General features: G+C 36.9%; 1 protein-coding gene across 4 annotated transcripts in view; it reads left to right on the top strand.

Annotated features, from left to right (window-relative positions):
* The window catches only part of LOC117404554 (beta-1,3-galactosyltransferase 1), a 77,966-nt gene extending 59,293 nt beyond the window's left edge, over positions 1-18,673 (top strand). For 3 of the 4 annotated variants that reach the window (XM_034924164.2, XM_034924165.2, XM_034924162.2), the window contains one exon: positions 16,826-18,673. In XM_034924164.2, the coding sequence (XP_034780055.1) occupies positions 17,061-18,044 (984 nt within the window). In that variant the 5' untranslated portion in view covers positions 16,826-17,060 and the 3' untranslated portion in view covers positions 18,045-18,673. Of the gene's footprint in view, positions 1-1,293; positions 1,522-16,825 lie in introns of those variants that run through there. The other variant, XR_009329737.1, reaches the window with a different exon arrangement.
* The last annotated feature ends 1,869 nt before the right edge of the window (positions 18,674-20,542 follow it).

Raw genomic sequence — 20,542 nt, 5'->3', positions numbered from 1 at the left:
TTACTAACGACTAACTGCTCTTGGCTTTATATAACTACAGAGTTTATTACCATTTTCATTCTGGGTTGGAAGATGTTTCTAGATTTCTTTAGTTTAGATGGAAAGAATGGCCAGATGACCCTTTCAATAAAAGACAAGGGCATGAAAAAGTATCTTAACCCCTATATTCCACACATTGCAAGAAAATAAGACAGTGTGATGTTTTTACAGGATGTACTTTTCACATACTGCCTTGGAAACATTCATATAATAAATGTGTTGCTATGTCTAAATGTTAAAGGCGCTTTGTGGTACTGTAGGTTTTGAGAGGCTGTTTTGCACATGCTGTGCAGCTGAACAAAATGACTTTGCCAGCGGCAAATAAAGCTGTAATTAGATTAAACTGGATGGTAATAGACTTTGGTGAATATAAAAGAGGTGTGCCTGCTTCATCTCCTAAGTTGTATAAAGTTATGTACAGTAAAGTCATTTTTCGACAGCATTCTATAAACAGAATAACAGAATTGCATGCTACTAGAAGGACCTGCATTCAATAATGTAACGCAGTGAAACTAAACTGGACTGAGTGTTTATAACATATTACTTAAAGTACTGACATGGAATAAAGAAGTAGGTCTGTACTTTTTTCACAGGAAAAAATAGTGGCTTATTTCACAGCTTTCCTGGTCTAAAAATAGGAAAATAGGTATTTTAAGATATTTCAAGATTAAACATAATATTTATTAAAGCAGACAAAATTGCATTGTCACATTATTTTCTCTTGAGTTATTATACAACAAATGTTCCTAGATATTTAAATGCTTACCTGAAATCCAGTAAATGCTAAATTGTAGAATATTTAGTTTTTTATGTCCACTTTTTAAAGAGATTCTATTTTCACGATCAGTGAATTATCAAGCAAAATAAAAACATAAAAAATGTAAAAATAACAACAGACACGTGAAATCGACAAAGATTTTTGATCTTTGATGCGGCTGGTGTCTTTTTCGTTGAAAACATTTTCAAGGAATTGTGCATCTCTATGAAGTGTGTTCCATCGTTTACCATACGCAAACTAAACTGTCTCCCAGGTTCCTATGCAGTGTAACAGGTAGTGTGTCAATAAGGCAAATGTTTACTGTGTTTATTTTTACGTGATAAAAATATGTATATTTATACTATTCTTTCAGAAATGGGAATGTTCAAATGGAACTACGTATTGCTGACTCCTTTGTGTAAGTTGGCCCTTGCAGCCATTATACATTTAAATGGCTGATCACTCTTTTCTGATTTGGCTGTGTTTTTATTTGGCAGAGAGCTGGACTGTTTCCTGTTTCCATGCCACCAGCCTGCATTAGAACACACGTTAAAGTGGGTCAAGAGAGACACAAATCAAGTACAGTACCATCTGTTTGTTAATGATTATCCACTCAAGCATATTTCATTGGTTTGGATATTACAAACACTCCCTCAGTACCGGGATGAGAATTTGTTTTGCTGTTTCTCCCAGGCTAGCAAGTCTAAAAATGTCCAAAGATACTTATTTAGAACAAAAACACTCAACTTAAAGCAGAACATTGAGTATTTCTAATGTCACATAGTACAGTATACCACATTGCTCTCCCTCTTTCCCTGTCAAGAATCCTTTGGCCACTTGCACCTCCCAGAGGTGATAACAAAAGGAAAGCAGAAAACCAGAGAAATGCTGGTCTAAATCATTAACTTCGCTCTCCATCTATCTTTGCACACACCAAGGGAATATATATATATATATATTTTTTGTAAAGGATGGTCGGCCACTAGGCAAGTGACTTGACCACCACCAGTTTGAAATTTGTAGCACACAGTTTTAGTGACTTGTGATTGACTACTCAGCTCTTTGCTAGTGAGAAGCCCATTAGATATGGTATGTTATAAGATCATTAAAACTTATGGCAGCCTGAAATGCTAGTGTTGCATTGTTGTGACAGAGCTTTTAAGAGCTTTTTAAAACCATTTCAGTGGAATGAACAATCCATATTTATGCTGCCTTACTGAATGCTTCTTGGAAATCGGCTTTCAATTTAAGTTTTCTATCATGTGGGGGCTCCCAAGTGGCGCATATAGCCTGGAGGTCGCAGATTTGAGTCCAGGCTATTCCACTGCCGACAGTGGATGGGAGTTCCCAGGGGGCAGCGCACAATTGGCCGAGCACCGCCCGGGTGGGGAGGGCTTAGGTCGGCTAGGGTGTCCTTGGCTCACCACGCACCAGCGACCCCTGTAGAAATTGCCCGGAGCTGCGTGGTCCTCGGATGCTGTAGCTCTGAGGTGGCTGCATGGCGGGCCTGCAGAGTGAAAATAAGCGGACGGCTGACAGCACCCATTTCAGAGGATGCTCTGCAGGGCTTTACAAATTGGGGAGAAAAATGAGAAAAAAATAATTTATTTAAAAAAAAAAGTTTGCTTTATGAAAGCAGCTGGGGCGTGCAACAGAAGACGCGTTGCTAAGCAACTAATTGAGCAGGTAGACTCGCCCGGTGCTATGTTGATCGGGAGGTTCGATTCTCTGGGGCGCATGCCGGGGGATCCTGTGTGCAGCTCAAAAAGTGTCTGCGCCACAGCTTGAGGCTACTGCACGGCCATAGCCACACACGGCGGGCGCTGAGCGAAAGCTTGCTGTGTTGACATCATGGAGGAGAGTGTCTGCTCCATGGAGAGAACTACTATACAGAACCCTTCCACTCCAAAATGGTGCTCGTGAAGGCATTGCCCAGCCGAGTCCGTTTGAAAAGGCTGGCACTGCCGTGAGGATGCCGGGACTCCGGGAGCCCAGAAGTAGGTCAGTTTAGGGGATGTTGATCCCAAACAGTATAGAGAGGGTTTGCTTAGTGTAGTAGACGTACCTTTTAGTGGGACTAGCGCTAGCCACTTGTGTGACAAACTTTTATTTTTAGCTTTGTTTTGTTTTCTGTTCTTTATTGAATCCGGCGCTAGGATTACTATTGTGATTAAATCTACGCGCCTGTGCGGTGTGTCAGCATAAGGGGCCATACTCATGTAGCTGTGTCCCCTTTGTACTGCTAAACTCCTCCCTGTGATTAGTAGGGCACCACACTGTATCCAGTCGCTGCTCGCAGCACAGCTGATCACAATAGAGGTGTTCAGCAGTCTTACAGCTACACCCTTTCAACAAGATGGACGACTTCCAGTTCCATCCTACCATCGAGTCGGCCCATCCCTGTGAAGGCGTACCACCAACCTTACTTCTAGGTCAGGAGGTAGATTTACAGTTCAGATTCATTCTCTCAGTTCACAGTTACACAACTACACCAGCAGTGGCACTGAGGAGTTCCCTTGGAAGTGTGATCAAAGTTGCGCCTCTCAGTATCATATGTGTGTCTATCTGTGGCAGTTGCATTGTGTCCTCCCATTCCCATCTGCTTTTGTCTGCATGCCATGTCAGCATGATGCCAGCTCATTGGTCAGAGGTCAAGTAAGCTCTCTGGCCACACTGACCTTGAGTGGGGTGAAACCCTATACTAATTTTTTTTTTATAATGTATGTACATAAGAATAATTAAACAGCTATATGACATCACTAGTCTATTATGGTACTTTGTGTACTAAATACTGTATAATACTTAAAACACCCACCACCCGAAGAGCACACACTCCCTAGAAGGTTTGAGACAGTACGCTGCCAGGTTCTTTCATTTACCTACATTTTATAAGAGACATGTGTTCTTCTTCTTGTATCATTATTTAATTATCCTTGTCAGCAGACCATACAGACATGTCTAATGCAGCTCTTGTCTGTCTGGGCATGGATATTAGATATAGCACATTCACAAAGCTGCTGAAGTCATCAGTTCTTCTTGGCCAGAGACAGGGTGAGTGGAATGCTGAAAAAGACCTGGAGTGACAGAGTACTATGAATATATACTGTTTAAGTACTGGAAGTTAATAGACAATGAGATTATTTCAGTATATAATTTCAGTATTTCTGTTGCCGTTGCTATACTTCACTACTGAAGGCATATTATTACAGTATTTGCAACATTTCAGGATATCCAGAAAATACTGAATTTTTGAAAATGTAGGACTAAACATACTTACTAATTAGAATGTACAAAATACATATGTATGTATCAGTATTATTTGATTATTGTTCAGAATTGTATCTGTACATGAATAGTAATTCAACACTACAATAAAAAAGGAGTACATTTTGTGCAAATGTTTAATGCACAAACCTTGGGTTACATCCCTTGTATAACGTGCACCTTTTGGATGCTGTCGAAGTAAAACAACACAGTCTACTATATATATCATAAGCCAGGTGTGCTGCTGACCTGTAAAAGAGTGTGTGTTACACTCTCCAATTATAGTATAGTTTCCTGATTGACTGAAGTATCTGTTCAGAACACTTAAATCATCACTGTTGTGTATTTCCATCTGAAATCATAAATCACACAGCACAGGCTTGTCACAGCCTCATCTTACAGTGCAATAATCGACACAGTGCAAATCTTCCCAAGAAACCTCTCAATGGCTTATTGAAACGATACATATCAGCCTTTGCAGTTTGTTATAATTCAAGCAACTGCAAATCAATTTGTTTCCTAGGTTCCTAAGCTTTGTTTCTGCAAATACGTTTGTATGGAAATATGTAGTGTTTTAGCAGATGAGTGTCTCCTGGATGGTAATGAAATGGAACAGGGTTTTGTACATCCTGTTTATAAACCCTCGCTACACAAACAGTTTTGTGAGGTTAATAAGCATGGATGTCAAGTCTCAAGGTTTACCCGTGAAACTCACAGTTTTTCACAATTTTGAGAGTCTCACGGCCATGCAGTGGACTCTGACATTTGTGTATAAGTTTGTTATTGTTTGTGAGGCTGCAAAACCCTTTATAGATGATACAGCGGTAAATCCAATACAACTGTCCCAGTGTATTATTTACTTTTGGGGGAGTGGGGTTCACCATGAAGAGGTGTACATTACTATTCTATATTCCTGTAGCTGTTACGCAAACTTCCCCCTTACTACAAAGATAGAATTGCCTTGTTGTCTCAAACTGACGGGTTGTCTGCGCGAGCCTTCTATGTTTCTGTACACAACACGTCATTACTCGGGCAGAGTCGAAGGAGAGGCTGTCAGACTGTCACTGTCTCGTTCATGTAGAAATTACCACAGAAATAAAAGACATATCAATGAGAATTTAATTATTAAAGTCGAAAAATATAATGTTCTTTTTGATGTCAGTGGTTATAAAGACAATAAAAAGAAAGACGCCATATGGTAAGAAATAGCAGAACAATTGGAAATTGATGGTATGTCTGGCTGTTTATTCCACCCTAATTTTAGTCAGTGATGTTTTATTTCTTTTATTTCGTCTCCATAAAAGGAGCAAAACCAGACAGTATTTTCTTTTCATGACTAGGTGTAGTTGTTTTTTATTTATGTACCTGTGCTGTATTCGTGTCATTTGCTCCCGGTGTGCATAGCCCTTAAATCTAGGTCAGTGGCATAGCTGTCAGCCATGTGCAAAACTGTTGATCCGTCACCAGCACCCCCCCCCCCCGGGGCAAGGTCTGGTTACCCAATCCCAAGGTCTTTCAGCAGGGGTCTCACTGGTTTGAACACTTAGGGGTTGACATATATGAATAAGGCATTGTTTTTGTAGTCCCAGGAGGCGTGGAGGTTGATCAGCATACAGGGCTACTCATTTTCCATTCTGGGGAATTCTGTTTTTCAAGCAAATTCAATTTTTTTTCTTTTTTTCCCCCACTGTTCATTGATAACTAAACAAGGTATTTGAACATAAATACAGTATGATGTTGAAAGTTAAAATAAGTAAATTAATAAATATTACCACAATTTTCTTTCTTTTTTATTAAAGCCAACAAGAGAAGAATAAAAGAGTAAACAGTAAAAAAATGAGAACTAAAAAAGTTAAATCTTTTTGTTTTTTTCATTAATTACAAGCACCATCCATTTTAGTTTCAATTGCTACTTTATGTACCGTGAGTATATTTTTATCCTTAAGACTGAAGCGTATGCAAAATACTTTTTGGCCTGCCAGCAGCCTTCTGTCTTTAAAAAAAATCATTTAAAAAAATCATTGTTCAGTGTAGGATATTTCATTAGCCTTTCATGCCTTGCATATTTGGAGACCTGGTTTTGAATATGGCTCTAGTCATAACTAAAATGAATTCAGTGGTCTCAGACAAGCCCCTAGTGGACAAGTTGACATGACAACACAGCCACTGAGTCTATGCTTCAGGAAGGGCCCGTATACAATGGTGAAGCTCTTATGACCTGACTGTATCCAGTGAACAGTGATGCTGTGCTTTTGTATTAATTTACTTCCTTCCCCATGGGTGATCAACATGTTATATAGATATATCTCCAACACAAATCTAATAACCTGCGCTACCCATATTAAAAAGAACAATAAAAAGTGAAGTAATTAAAGAACTCAAATTAATTAAGTTCAAATAGCAATGTGTGTCTAATGCCTGGGTCTTTCTGAGACTAATAATAGTAATATTGCAGACACAAAAGAAAAGGGAGAATTATTTTTTGTTCAGCATATTAATTTAGGGTTTTGATAATCAAATGTGTGGAAATTCCACAGTGGAAAGAAGCCCAAGTGCAGAGCGAAGTTCAGTTTCATCGCGTGCTGCTATGGTATTATGCTAGCATCAATCACACTGTGTAATTAGTGTAAATGTATTATCAGTAGCTCTGAGCTGCCTTTTAGGAGGAACACAGTATTTAAGTTTAAAAAAAAGAGAAACTTGTTGAAGAGAACATATTGAAGGTTGTGTGCCTCTGGATGCAAACATAATGTAGCAGGTTAATAAAGTATAATGTACTTCTGTTCACAAGAGCTGTTATTTCATTAAGCTTTGCTTTGTGACTTCTACTCTAGGTCAGTAGATCAATCAATCAATCAATCAATATTTATTTTATATAGCACCTTTCACAGTGGACCACCATCACACAGCGCTTTACAAGATAGTGAGGATCAATGCATAATACGTTAAATACAGTGAAATACAGGGAATAGTACATTAAATACAAATACAAATGGACCTGTGTGATGAAGGGCCTTGTATGCAAGCAGGAGAATTTTGAAAGTAATCCTGAACTTTACAGGTAGCCAGTGCAGTTGGGCAAGAAAGGGGGTAATGTGATCATGTTTTCTACATCTGGTAAGGCTCCTCGTCGCAGCATTTTGAACCAGTTAAGGGGTGAGGGCCTTAGGCGGCCGCCTCACTCACCTTGCCTTAAGGTGTGAGTTCATTTTCTATACTTTGAGGGACATCAACTATTATTTGATGTATGGAGTGCTAGACAGTGTGAGTGGTGCAGTTTCTGAACATTTAAAGCTTGTTAGAAACTCCAGTGTTAGTATTGTTAATGTCGTCATATTTAATAAACTGATAACCTTTAAATATTGTATTACATAGGACAGATTTTATGCACACTTTTTCAGTTGCCTGTACTGTCATTTACTGTTGCAGTCAGTATACAAAGATAATGGGTCACATTCCCAACACTTTAAGGATTGTTTCTTAAAGACATTTTGATTAAACAAATCAAGTTTACAGTTTACATTTTGATTTACAATACATTTACAAATTATTTAGAAAATGTTATTCATAGTTTTCAAAGAACTTTTAAAACTAAAAGGTTGGCAAAACACTCCAACAAACAATTTGTAAGTATTTTGTGAAAAAGGCCTGATTTGTGGATTTTGTTTTTTCATTTGTTGAAATTTTTGTTTTGCTGCCTACATGCGACAGTTTTGCTATGTAGTTTACAGAAAGAAAAAATAGTAATACAAAAAGAAAATTAGGCGACAAATGTTTCAACTAAATTAATTTCTGTCTTCAAGGACAATGAACAGAATTAACAGATGGAAGAATGTTTTGGGGAACCATATTTTAGAATAAAACTGAACACAATTGAAAGATACTGGAGCACAATCTTTCTTCGCCCTTCAAACCTGTGATTTTGTCATTATAGAAGCCAAACAGTTACACAGTGCTGCTTCTATTATTATTAAGTCTATGAATGTCAAGTACAAGACATCTACAAGAAATGCTTTTATACTTTCACCATTGTCTCACAAGGTGACAGTCTTCTGAAAAATTGACAAATTATTTTAAAACAGCATGAGGCACCCATCACATCTGATTGGTACAATGAATAAAAAATAAAAAAAAAACATATAGTATTGATTGGATGAACAAGCATGCAGCAACTGATTCTTAGATATAAGAACAACCATTTGCTTCTCTATTCTCTTCTTTTTTTACTTTAGCCACAGGAGACTTCAAGTCATCTTTCTGCTTCTCACCATTTGTCTCAGCCAGTTACTTTATGACATTTCCTTTTCTATCTGACTACTGTACATAACAACCCTTCTGGCTATGATGGTAGCTTGCTATTCTTTTGTTGGGGCAGTTTTGTGACATAGGTGATGGAAAAACTTGCTTTTAAAAAAGAACCACAGGAGGAAATGACTGAAAGCAGCCGAGTAACTTAGCATTTGAAATAAACAGTTATAAAAAATCAATAAAACTGTAGTAAACATTTTAGAAACTGATTTTTCTGCATCTTCACCGCATTAAAGGTGTGCTAACCAAGGTTTTAAAAATGTATAAGACATAAGATAACCAGTAGATTGACAGGAAGGCAGTATTATTATTTTTTAATAAAGCTAAACAGATGTAAGAAATTGTATATTAAAACATTGATTAGCACTCCATTAAGCATTGTGCCATTCCTATAGTAAAGTTTTGATATATCCCGCCTACCACAACTGATCCCAAACTCTAATAGATTCCTAAGGGGTTCCAAACAGACAAGCAAAGGCTTTCCCTCACCGTACAGCTGGGACTGACTAGATAAGAGAAGAACCACATATTGTGTCTATTGATCCAGAATATACAGTAAGCCATGTTGCTTAGTAAAACTCAACATTCTGCTGGAATGTATTTTAGTTATCAAAATGCTTACCATATTCCCATTCTCAATCAGTTTACGTGTCTATTAGCATGCCACATGCACAGCACTGTTAGCACAGTGGGGGCCCCTTATTATCAATTCCAATTTAATTAAAAGATTCAAAAAGAAAACAGACACTTTAGAAAATACCCTGTAAGACCTTCATGCACCACTAAGCAGCAAACGTGCCTCGTGAAATAGTGAGCAACAGGACTGCATCAGCAAACAGAAGCATTGCAAGCACGGGTAAAAGAACAAAGCCCTTTCTTTTTAATTAACTCTGTATCCTTGCTGTTTTTAATCTGAATTGAAAGTGCCTTCCATCCTTTTCTGCATTAAACAGCACTTGATTAGAAGCACCTTTTTTAAACTCTTCTAAAGCTGCGTAAGTACTTTTTTCTCAAGTTAAATCACCTACAGAAGAAGTCTACTTTGGTTCTTAGAGTAATGGTGAGAAGAGTTTAGACTGTATTAAATGAAGACTGTACAGGGCCTGTGATCCTCTGGTGTGGATTACTGTGGTGTGCTACAGGAAGCTAGAAAAAACTGCAAAAGTGTCTTATACAAATGTGTCGTTTTCAGACAGTGTCAGACATTGAAAGGGACGACTGTAGAATAAACCATAGTAAAATAAAAGCTTTGTTTCCTGTATGCATTGATATCGTTGTGTTTTTTTTTTTTTTTTAATGTTGAGTGCTATCATTTAAGTAATTACGTGACAAGATATTATATTTATTTAAAGCAACAACAAATCAACTGTGGTACCTGGAATTTTATACGGGTCTAAAGCTGCCATTTTACATAATCAGGGCCATTGCAATCTATTGGTAATAAACTGAAGATGATATACACTGGAGTGATTGTAAACACAACACTAATAATAATAATAATAATAATACATAATTACATTGTTTTAAAATTACATTAACTGTCTAATGATGCTATTTAAGCCAATTTAGTCAGAAGACTACGTTGTGCAGCAATCTGATTCAAGCATTCAAAATTCTAAAAGGTATTGACAATGTTGACCCAAGGGACTTTTTCGACCTGAAAAAAGAAACAAGGACCAGGGGTCACAAATGGAGATTAGATAAAGGGGTATTCAGAACAGAAAATAGGAGGCACTTTTTTACACAGAGAATTGTGAGGGTCTGGAACCAACTACCCAGTAATGTTGTTGTTCAACCAAACGAGCAAGATGGGCCGAATGGCCTCCTCTTGTTTGTAAACTTTCTTATGTTCTTATGTTCTAAATAGTCACAAGGCAGCAGAGGAGGTATTCTGTAATGTTCAGCTTCACTACCCAGGCTTATTCATTACAGCCTACTGCCAGTTTCCATAGCAACCGAATACTCCTATCTTTCACATAAATAATAATTAGTTGTAGTGTGTGTGTGTACTTGAGTGCAAATACATAGTTGCCATTATTTTTGTGAACATTTTTTTATTGTTTTTAGACAATGCACTACAATACCATTCAATATAATAATAGTAATAGCAAACTATTTACAATGCTGGCTGGGACACAAAACCTATACAGAATTAAACCTATACAGAATTAAAGTAGGTCTCTCACAGCTGTGACAATTTCCGACCATGCTGACATAGATTTGTGCTTAGCACCGTGCAGCTTGGCTGTAGATCTTTCTAAACGTGCGATGGACTGGAGATGTAATAACCAGGTATGATATAATGGAAGGTCAGGATTGAACCAGGACTGTAGAATAGTTTTCTTTGCAGCGGTAAGAGAAGCTAGCAGGAGCCTACGATTAACTAAGGATAGACAGAGTTTGGAATCATCATTTAGTAGAAATAAAGTGGGTGTTGGTTTAATTTCAGTCTTCAATAATTTAGAAACAGTAATAATAGTTGCCATTATTAAAGAAACGACTACTGATTTTAATATCAAGTGGTTACAATGGTTACCTGCTGTGGACTAAATCTTTAGTCTACAGAACACATGTTTAGATGCCTTTTTGTTCATCTGACTGAAATATGAAAAAGAAATACTATTTGAAGAGCTACTAAATTATATTTTAAAGTAGCCAATGAAAAACATATTCTTTTGAAACTTTTAATTAAAATGAAATATCTATTGTATCCATTGTTTGTGATTCAGTATTGTTCTCTAGGGAGAGCACTCCCATGATAAGTTATTTTGCAAAATAGTGACTGCTTCAATATTGTCTTCACACCTTCTTGTATGGGTCAATGTAAGTTCTGACTATGTTAACAAGTTTAGTACCTGGGCGTTGAAATCCTCTGCGAATGATATGCAGTAGTGGAGACAGTCATATGTACATCAGTAAGGATGTGCGTTCAAATATTTCTCCACAGATCTGGAAAAATGCTTATCCAATTGTTATGAAACATGGTCATGCTGTTTAGCATAAATAATTGAGATAATATGATTCTGTGGGGGTCTCTGTCACTCCATCCATCTGTAGGTCACATTTATATACAGTATCTGGATTGTCATAAAACGTGGTATTAACATTATTTAGTTTAGGTTTTTGAGAGTATCAGATTGTGGGGATATAGGGGGGGTCTCTGTCCATTCATCCTTCCTTCTGTATGCCACATACGTTTTGTATATATCTGGATAATCAATAATAAATGTACATACTGTTGGTATATGTCATTGTCCTTAACTTTTTCACCATACTGATTACTCTGATTTTGAATTTATAGTCATGGTGGGGGATGTATTTTACTGACATGCTTATTTTAGTTTGCCAGCAGCACACAGAGACATGCACACTCAAAGTGACACCAGTAGTGGTAAAATGAAGTCATTCTCTCAGAAAGGAAATTCACATTGCTAGGAAAAATGGCTGTCAATCATCGTCATCTTCTGATAATGTCATCTCTTCTTTTTAAACATTGTAGAGTTGATTCATTAGAGTGGAAGAGAGGAGGTTAATGAGAGTATGAGAGAGAAGGAGACAGAGAGAGAGAATGTAAGAATGAGTGCAGGAAGGGATAGCTGGCAATAAATTCATTACTATTGTTGTAAGGATCAAGTGTGCTTTACCCCACCCAGAGAAAAAGAAGGTATAGGAGAACGATCCAAGCCAGAAGTTAACTGAAGGTTTGAAACTTACATGTTTTTTTAGCAATAGAGGTTGACAATAAATTACATATACAGCTGTAGGTTACATACTCTACTAAACTTAACTTGAGGTTAGGGGTTTAGTTTCTTTAGAGTACTATTTTTAGTCATGTGGCTGTGAGGCCATGTACCGTATTTCATAGTGAAAAATATATGTATGTGTTACATACCATTTGCTGTTGGTCAGGGGTTTTCTTAAATGTCTTGTTTCTAAGTACACATGCATAGTTTTGTTAGAGTGACTCTTAAGCTAGTTAATTGTACTATGGTCTCTATAGTCTCAAGTAAAGAAGGTTGATGTCATCAGAATACTGCAGCAGACCCATTCCACAACCGCCTTGTGTCTATATGACTAGTATCAATACAAAGCTGTTGATGATACAGTACAACTTACCATACCAATAAACTATATCAGGTTATTTTAAACTGTGTTTCTGTTTTTTTTACTTTTAAAGACCTTCCCCATTACCCATCAATTTAATTGTTGATCTCCAATTTTTCTGGGTAGCAGCTGTGGTTTACTACGATCATTTAGTTTAATTCAGCATTTTAGTGTTGCAGGTTAAATTAACGCATAACAGTGAAGGTGTTAAAGTCATTTAGTGTTCCACTTTCAGCGTATAAAGCTCTTGGTGAATTTTTCAGTTCTTCCCACATTTTCAGTCCCATACACTCTAAACGCATTGAATAGCTCTAGAATAATTCAATACATACATACATACAGTATGAGTTTCAGTGAGATACTTACATGACAGGTGTTACAGAAGGAGTAAACTCAATGCTTGTGGTCTTTAAGACAGAAAATACTTAGCGTAGTGCAAAGTGCCTGCAACTGTATTTGTGGTGTGATTTGTTTCAGCAGAACACTGACTTTAAAAGCTGTCATACCGCAGTCAATAAAGGGCAATTTCTCTCATAGAGCTGACCTATTATTTCAAGCAAGACGTGAAAAATGCAAAGGCAGAGCTACAGCAAGAGCCTGAATGCAGTACCATTGTGAGTGAAATTTACAGAAACCCCTAACAGAACGATGATCTTCGGACCCAGCGGTCAAGGACAAGACTGGGAAGAAAACTTACTGGAATACAGAGCCGCAAGTGTAATTAATGCCTTTGTAATTGGCTGCCATTATATTAGAAGGATGTGTGGGTTAAAGGTGTGCTGTGCTTGTTAAGTTTCTTTATGATTCAGTTAATCTGCACACTTTATAGGTAATTGTTCATCCTTACTTCAAACAAGTCTTTAATAATAACAGTAAAAGTAGAGCAAGCTTTTTTTTAATGTCAGGATTATGTCACAGTTTTCTGCTGTAACGTTTTCAAAAATATACAATGTGCTGTAAATATTTGTCCTTTTCTTTTTTTAACCCATTGTATTGAGTAAAATAATTTTTTTTAAAAATGGACAGTCCGACCAGGCAGTTATAAATGCTTTAAATAAAGCAAATGAATAAAATCAGAGTCAAAGAATGGATTAATAATTAATAACTAGTCTCCTTTACAGCAGTCGTCAATATCCACTTGATCTCAAAGATAGCGGAAGGCTGTGGTAATGTCTGTATGTATGTCTGTGAACGTGTCGGTGGCAGTGTGTAGGTGTAGGGGTGATGCAGGTGCTCCGGACAATGACAAACACTAAGTTCACGGTTCAAGTTCTTTTATTTTTCTTGTAATGGTCTCCTTGACCGTTTCAATAATAATGCTGGCTCTACCCAACGATGGGTATAGCCAGTGTATAAACCAAGGGGTTGCAGTCCTGAAATAATAATACAAAACACAGATACAGACACGCCTCCAGACAATGCGTGCTCTAGGTGCAGGTGGGGTGCTTTAAATAGTGGTGCTTGCTTGTTTGACAGGTGCAGTGAAGTCCGGGCTTATTGCTGGCTTGAAGCGGCAGCTCCCGGATTCGTATTAGCTGTCTGGCAAGACTAATGTACACAGTTACTCAAAACAAACAAAACACTTAACTCACGATTTCACAGTCCTCGTTTCCTCCCATTAACCACAACAAAGGAACCGATTATGGCGTCACATCCCCCTAAAGTACCCTAAGCCCCGCCCCCTCCGATAGCTAGTTCAATCACATTGTACAGTGCCCTCACAGGTCGAGAGGGAGATTGTTGATTCAGATTCATTCGCGCTCTGTCACAATGTCATACTTAGATTTTTACAAGTTACTGAATACATTATAATCTACATTTTTAAACATGCACATACTGGATGTAGGTCATAGTGATCTACTTCATGCTACTGATAACTCATTTTGTATTTAAACAAACTGACAATACATAATAGTGCAGATGTGGCTGCGCATATTATCTGCTGCATATTAAAATGATAACAGAACATCCAAACAGATGGTAGAGTGGAATTTATCAAGCCACCAATTCAGACAGCATTAGTCACCTGGTGTGGGAGTGAAATGATTGTTTTATGTGTACATCAGTACAAGAATAAACAGACAAGCAGCTGTAGGCTTAACCAGCTAAGACATTTCTATGTTAAACAGCCTTTGAATGAAAAAAGTGTTTTTAACAAGTAAGGTTTAGAGATATTAAATGCCCAGGTTCATTAAAACGGATGTTTGTTTCTCAGCAGGCTGTAACAATTCCCATTTGCAGGACTTCCATTTATTAGTAAAATCCTCTGCTGTTATGGACCTTAATCTTCACACTGCCAGTCCTTTAGCAGTCCTTTCAAAGCAGTGGCAAAACACTCTTGACGTGAAACACTTCCTTTGAAAAGTAAAGGCAAATGCTAATGTTTCTGCTGACTTCACTCTCATATAGCTGTATCCTCCAAGGTCAAGTACTACAGTGCCTGCACCAGCAATTGCTATTCCCCAGTGTGTACCAAGAAAAGTAAAAAAAATGAGTGACATTTCGACTGGTACATTTCTGTGTACCATGTGTCCTTCTGAGGTAGGAATACTGGTATAGAAAGCACCATCAGTTGTCCATGAGACAGCCATGTGAATTCACAACAGCCTCAAAATGAACAGCTAGATGTCTGTAACAAAGGGATAGTGTCAGATTTAGAGAGAATTAAACTATATTACTGTCAACACAAAAAAAATGGTTTAAGGGGGTGCTGGTAATGTTTTTAATAGGAAGCTCTAGGGGCATTCTCAAGTTACATTTATTAGCCAACAGCCAACAACTGCAAAACACAGAATGTCATGTTTTATATAATTTAAATCCTATCTATAAGGCAGTATTTTCTTTTTTTTTTCAGGGTCAACAGACAGGGCAAAATATGCAATACATAATATATGATAATATCATCATCATATATTATTCAACTTCCAACTTGCTATATATGCTAAGCATGTAGCCTCATAGAAGAAAGGATATCTAGATTGCTGTGATCATCCTTTGATTTGTGTTCAGAATGATGGTTCATTACAGCTCCCATCTTCCCTTTTAAAAGTTTACATGTGGTTTATCATGCTAAAAGCATTCAAACTATAGTAAAGAATGGTAAAGAACTGGCAAGTAAGGTCAATAATAGAGAAATATGTTAAAGGGTTGATATTCAGGTTTGGACACTATCTGAATGTGTACTGCATTAAGTAAATCAGTAATGAATAAGAATAAGTATGAATGAAGGCAATGTGGAAGGAACTGAATGAATATATTCTGCTGGTGTTCCTACTCTTGCTGCTTGTGATTGAAAGAGCCATTTAGTTGTCCCATTCTGTCAATATGGGGGTTAATTCTGTGCTAAATATGCTCATGTGTATTTGTTGGTGCTTTGTTGTTTTATGTAATGGGATCTGCTTATGCAGAGTTTTTTAGAATCCTAAACAAAGTCAACATAATTCAGACGGTATTGGAATGTTCGGGTCACAGTTTATGTATACAGTATGTATAGCTATGTCAATAAACCCAATTACTGGAAATGTTACACTTTATTATTATTATTATTATTATTATTGTGAATTAATAATTTAGCAGCCACTTTTATCTAAAGTGACTTACTATGCATCAACAGCTGCTGCTGCAGTCACTTACAATAGGACCTCAGTTTTACGTCCCATCTGAAAAGTTGTCATAGGGATGCTGGCTGGGTGTTGCAGTCCCCTAAAATACCCAGCTGACACCACTGAACACATCACACATGTGACAATCTATTCATTTCACTTGTTCTGGAAAGACAGTTGTAATGTTGTTTGGATGTTGTGTTGTGAAGGCGATAAACAGCTATCAAATGTAAATGGTTTGACTGAAATCTCTTTATGCAAGCACTGTATATATTACCAGATGCCCCCCCAAAGCTGCATGTGTCTGCACTTTTGTTTTTGTCACATCTAATTTGGTCTGACACTAAAGAGGTCAACAGTGATTTGAGCTCTCCAATGGCCTAATTGTTTAAGTGACACGGAAGGTAGTAAGACAGAAGCAAAACTAAACAAGGTTCAAAATGCAGACAATACAGACAATAATTGAATTACTTATGCATCAGAGATCCTTCTAAGATGTCCAACATAATACATCTTTTTGTTGATTTGCAGCTGACTAGGATGTGAAAAAACATGTCAAGACCTGTCTTTCCAATAGAAAATAGCAAGCAATGCATTATGGCTACAGTGGATATTTTGTGTGAAATGCATGCACAAACTACTGGGTAGCTACACATTGTATGTCCTCATTACTGTGATTTCCAGCACAATGCTGACACTTGGAATGTTAATACATTCATAATTGTTTTCTTTTTTTCATTCTGTTTTACAGCTTTAAATGGAGAAACAGATGGATTCTGAATCTTCAAAGCAGGCCTTTATGTCATTATAAAAATGACTGTCCTGTATAAAAAAAGCTCCTCAGACTGAACCATGAACCATCATCGTTATTGGCTTTTAATGTCAAACGTGCAGTCTGAACAGCATAATGCTGTTTGAAAAAACATCACTAATAGGAAGAAAGCTATTTCAAATTCAATACACTAGATAGAAGTAAATGCAACATAATGCCTTCAAAGGTCTCATGCTTATATGTTTTGACAGTTGTTTGCTGGGCAAGTGCGCTCTGGTACTTAAGTGTAACCCGCCAATCATCTTCATATGTAGGCCATACATCAATTAGTCAAAGACAGGTAGTGAAGAAAAGAAACATAACTTTCAACAACATTCGAACTCGCCCTTTGAATCCGCATTCCTTTGAATTTCTCATAAATGAGCCTAAAAAATGTGAAGCCAACACTCCCTTTCTGGTTATCCTCATTAGCACGACGCACAAAGAGTTTGATGCCAGGCAAGCCATCCGAGAGACTTGGGGGGACGAAAATAATTGTAATGACATCAAAATCATCACGTTGTTTCTTCTTGGCCAAAATACAGACCCTGTTTTAAATCAAATGGTAGAACAGGAGAGCCAAATTTTCCATGACATCGTTGTGGAAGACTTTATAGATTCTTACCATAATCTTACCCTAAAAACATTAATGGGCATGAGGTGGGTGACCACTTTTTGCCCAAAGGCGAAGTATGTCATGAAAACAGACAGTGATATTTTTGTAAATATGGATAATCTGGTCTACAAACTACTGAAGCCAACAACAAAGCCAAGAAGAAGATACTTCACTGGCTACGTCATCAACGGAGGCCCTATCAGGGATGTTCGCAGTAAATGGTACATGCCCAGGGATTTATACCCTGAAAATAAGTACCCACCCTTCTGTTCCGGCACTGGTTATGTGTTTTCTACAGACGTTGCAGAACTCATTTACAAAACCTCACTTCACACCACGCTGCTCCACCTTGAGGATGTCTACGTCGGCATGTGTATGCGCAAATTGGGCATCCACCCGTTTCAAAACAGTGGCTTCAATCACTGGAAAATGGCTTACAGCCTGTGTAGATACCGAAGAGTTATCACAGTGCACCAGATCTCTCCTGAAGAAATGCATCGGATTTGGAACGACATGTCAAGCAAGAAGCATCTCAGATGTTAATGCTGTACCTGTTTAAAGATATATTATAATTTATTTATTTGAGTTTAATGCTCAAGTAATAAGGCGGCCCATCTAGTAATTTATACATATCACTCTGTTCCCAGCAGTTACGGGTTTTGGACATTTTTATCATAACGCTGAATGTGTTTACTGATATTTAGCTTTGGAGGGAGTTAATGAACAGATATGGTTCCATATGTGCATGTGTACGTTTAAATAAACATGACACTGATGTATATTTTACAAAATGTTTTATTTATTTATTAGTGTCTTGAAACTATTAGTCACTTGGCAAACCAATAGAAGTCAGCGATAATGATATATAGGTAAGTTGTTGCACATTGTATTTCATCAAACAACACTAAAGAAGGTTAAATTAAAATATATAGTCAAGCAGGAAATAATGTAAAGCATTTTGATTGACAGTGAACTATTTATTTGTAGGAGCAACACTCCTAAGCAAAAACTGAAGTTTATTATGGTCAATTGCTGTTCTGCTGCTACTTTGCACCGAAAAAGATACATGTAGAAAGTGTTTGTTCATTGATTGATTATGCTTCAGCTAATTAATCGCCAGCAAGTACATGTCTTAAAGATGTGCAAAATTAATTATATGTAAAATTCCTAAAGTCTTGAATGTCTTTATTAATGTAATATCCCTGTCATATGAAATGTAAAAAAAACAAAAACTTGGGTGAATGTATTGTAAAAAAGAAAAAAACGTATCAAAAAATGATTACGATCATCAATATATCTCAGTGTTAAAAATCAACTGTGTAAAGCTTATTGATGCTTGATGTAAAGGCTGTGTTTTTATTATGATGTATGTACAGACCTTTGTAATTTTTCTTCATCAGTATGTATTATTGGGCATACGTATCCTGTTGTAAAAGTGAAATACGTTATTTACATTCCTATGTGAATGTATTATTCATGTGTATGTGGAGTATCTAATTTATTAACTGCTAAAGAAATTATTGCAGATAAATATATTTTGTATTACATGAACCAGAAGACGACAATTTAAACTGGCCTTATAACATCAGAGCCAATTTAATTGAGCTGCTTATAATTTTGTTTTTATTACGTAGGATATGAACTGTTGTGATTTTACCGTGCAAGCATAATTACATTTTTCTTATTGCAGATTATTGTAATGTACAGTATGACACCTTTTTACATTAAAATAAACAAACATTATTTATGATGTACTTTACAGCACATCATGAGGTCTGTCTTGGTACAGTTCAAAGTACTGTAAAAAAAAAAAAAAAAAAAAACAGTATGCTAGAGTGATTCCTATTGGATTTGCTTAGGTATGCAATTGCCAACAGCAGAAACGCCATATAGTAATAAAATATAGCAATTTTCATCAAAATAGCCACTTTACAGAAATCAAACAAACCTGGTGTAACCAGCGACCACACACACCACAAGCAAGCCTCTTACCACTATGCAAAAGAGCCAAGCCCATCAGTATTCATAAGTAAAGAATTATTAAACTTCATCTCACTGACGGGTAAGAATCCATAATGGTAGTGCATCACGTAACACTGCTTGTTACACTGGCAGTTAACCAAGGTTTGGTTTCTGATAAATCAAAGTGCCCAGGCTCACAGGTAGAATGTACGCATCACACAGATAAATCACATTTTAGTATAAACCAGGAAATGTGTGACCCTGCATCTTTAATAACTAATATCCTTGTTCTTACCATTTATATGAAATTGAGAAGAATCTACAACTGTTAGTGTCGTATTAAGGTAAGAAAACATTCTCTTTTACATACATCACTTAAATTATTATTTACTTGCCAGTTTTCCTTTTTCAGTTTCTTTTTTCTAGCTTTGTTTATGTACAATCATGGTGCCACTCAGCCATAACTATTACAAAAGTCTGCTTGACACTGGTCACTCAACCGATCACTGTAAATAAATGTTCCAGGAACATGTAAATGTACCTTTTTCCAGAACATTTTCACTTTTGATGTGCTTGTAATATGTGGAGGAATCTGAAACCTATGTGTAAATATTAAAAGTGTACAGTGACAATAACAATGGGAACACTGTTTCCTCACAGCAATGCAAGTGGCAATGTGACTGATTAACACCACCCAGGAGGAGGATTATTAAGGCACAGAATGTTGGGTCCTGTCGGGCAGGTTCCAGCTGTGAAAACACAGTAATTATTCGGCAGATACAACTGTGCGTGTGTTTTAGGTAAGCTTTCCCTGCGGTTTTATTTTTAGTACCAGCTGGTAATTATACTCATTTATAACTTACCACTTAATTATTTTAAATATGTTGCAATATAATAGTGGAACATCCATATTTCAATTGTCAAGCTACAGATGAAAAAGAAAACAGCAATTACTTCCAGCAGCAACTGTCACTACTTCAGAATATAAAGCACCACTTTATCCCAATAATGCATGTTCCAGTACCTTCTCAACAAAGAACCTGCCCACACAGAGCTGAGGTTACATATTTGTAAAAAAA

This window comes from Acipenser ruthenus, chromosome 10 (genome assembly GCF_902713425.1).
Source record: "Acipenser ruthenus chromosome 10, fAciRut3.2 maternal haplotype, whole genome shotgun sequence".
NCBI classification, from domain to species: domain Eukaryota; kingdom Metazoa; phylum Chordata; class Actinopteri; order Acipenseriformes; family Acipenseridae; genus Acipenser; species Acipenser ruthenus.
This window is presented reverse-complemented; position numbering and strand designations above follow the sequence as displayed.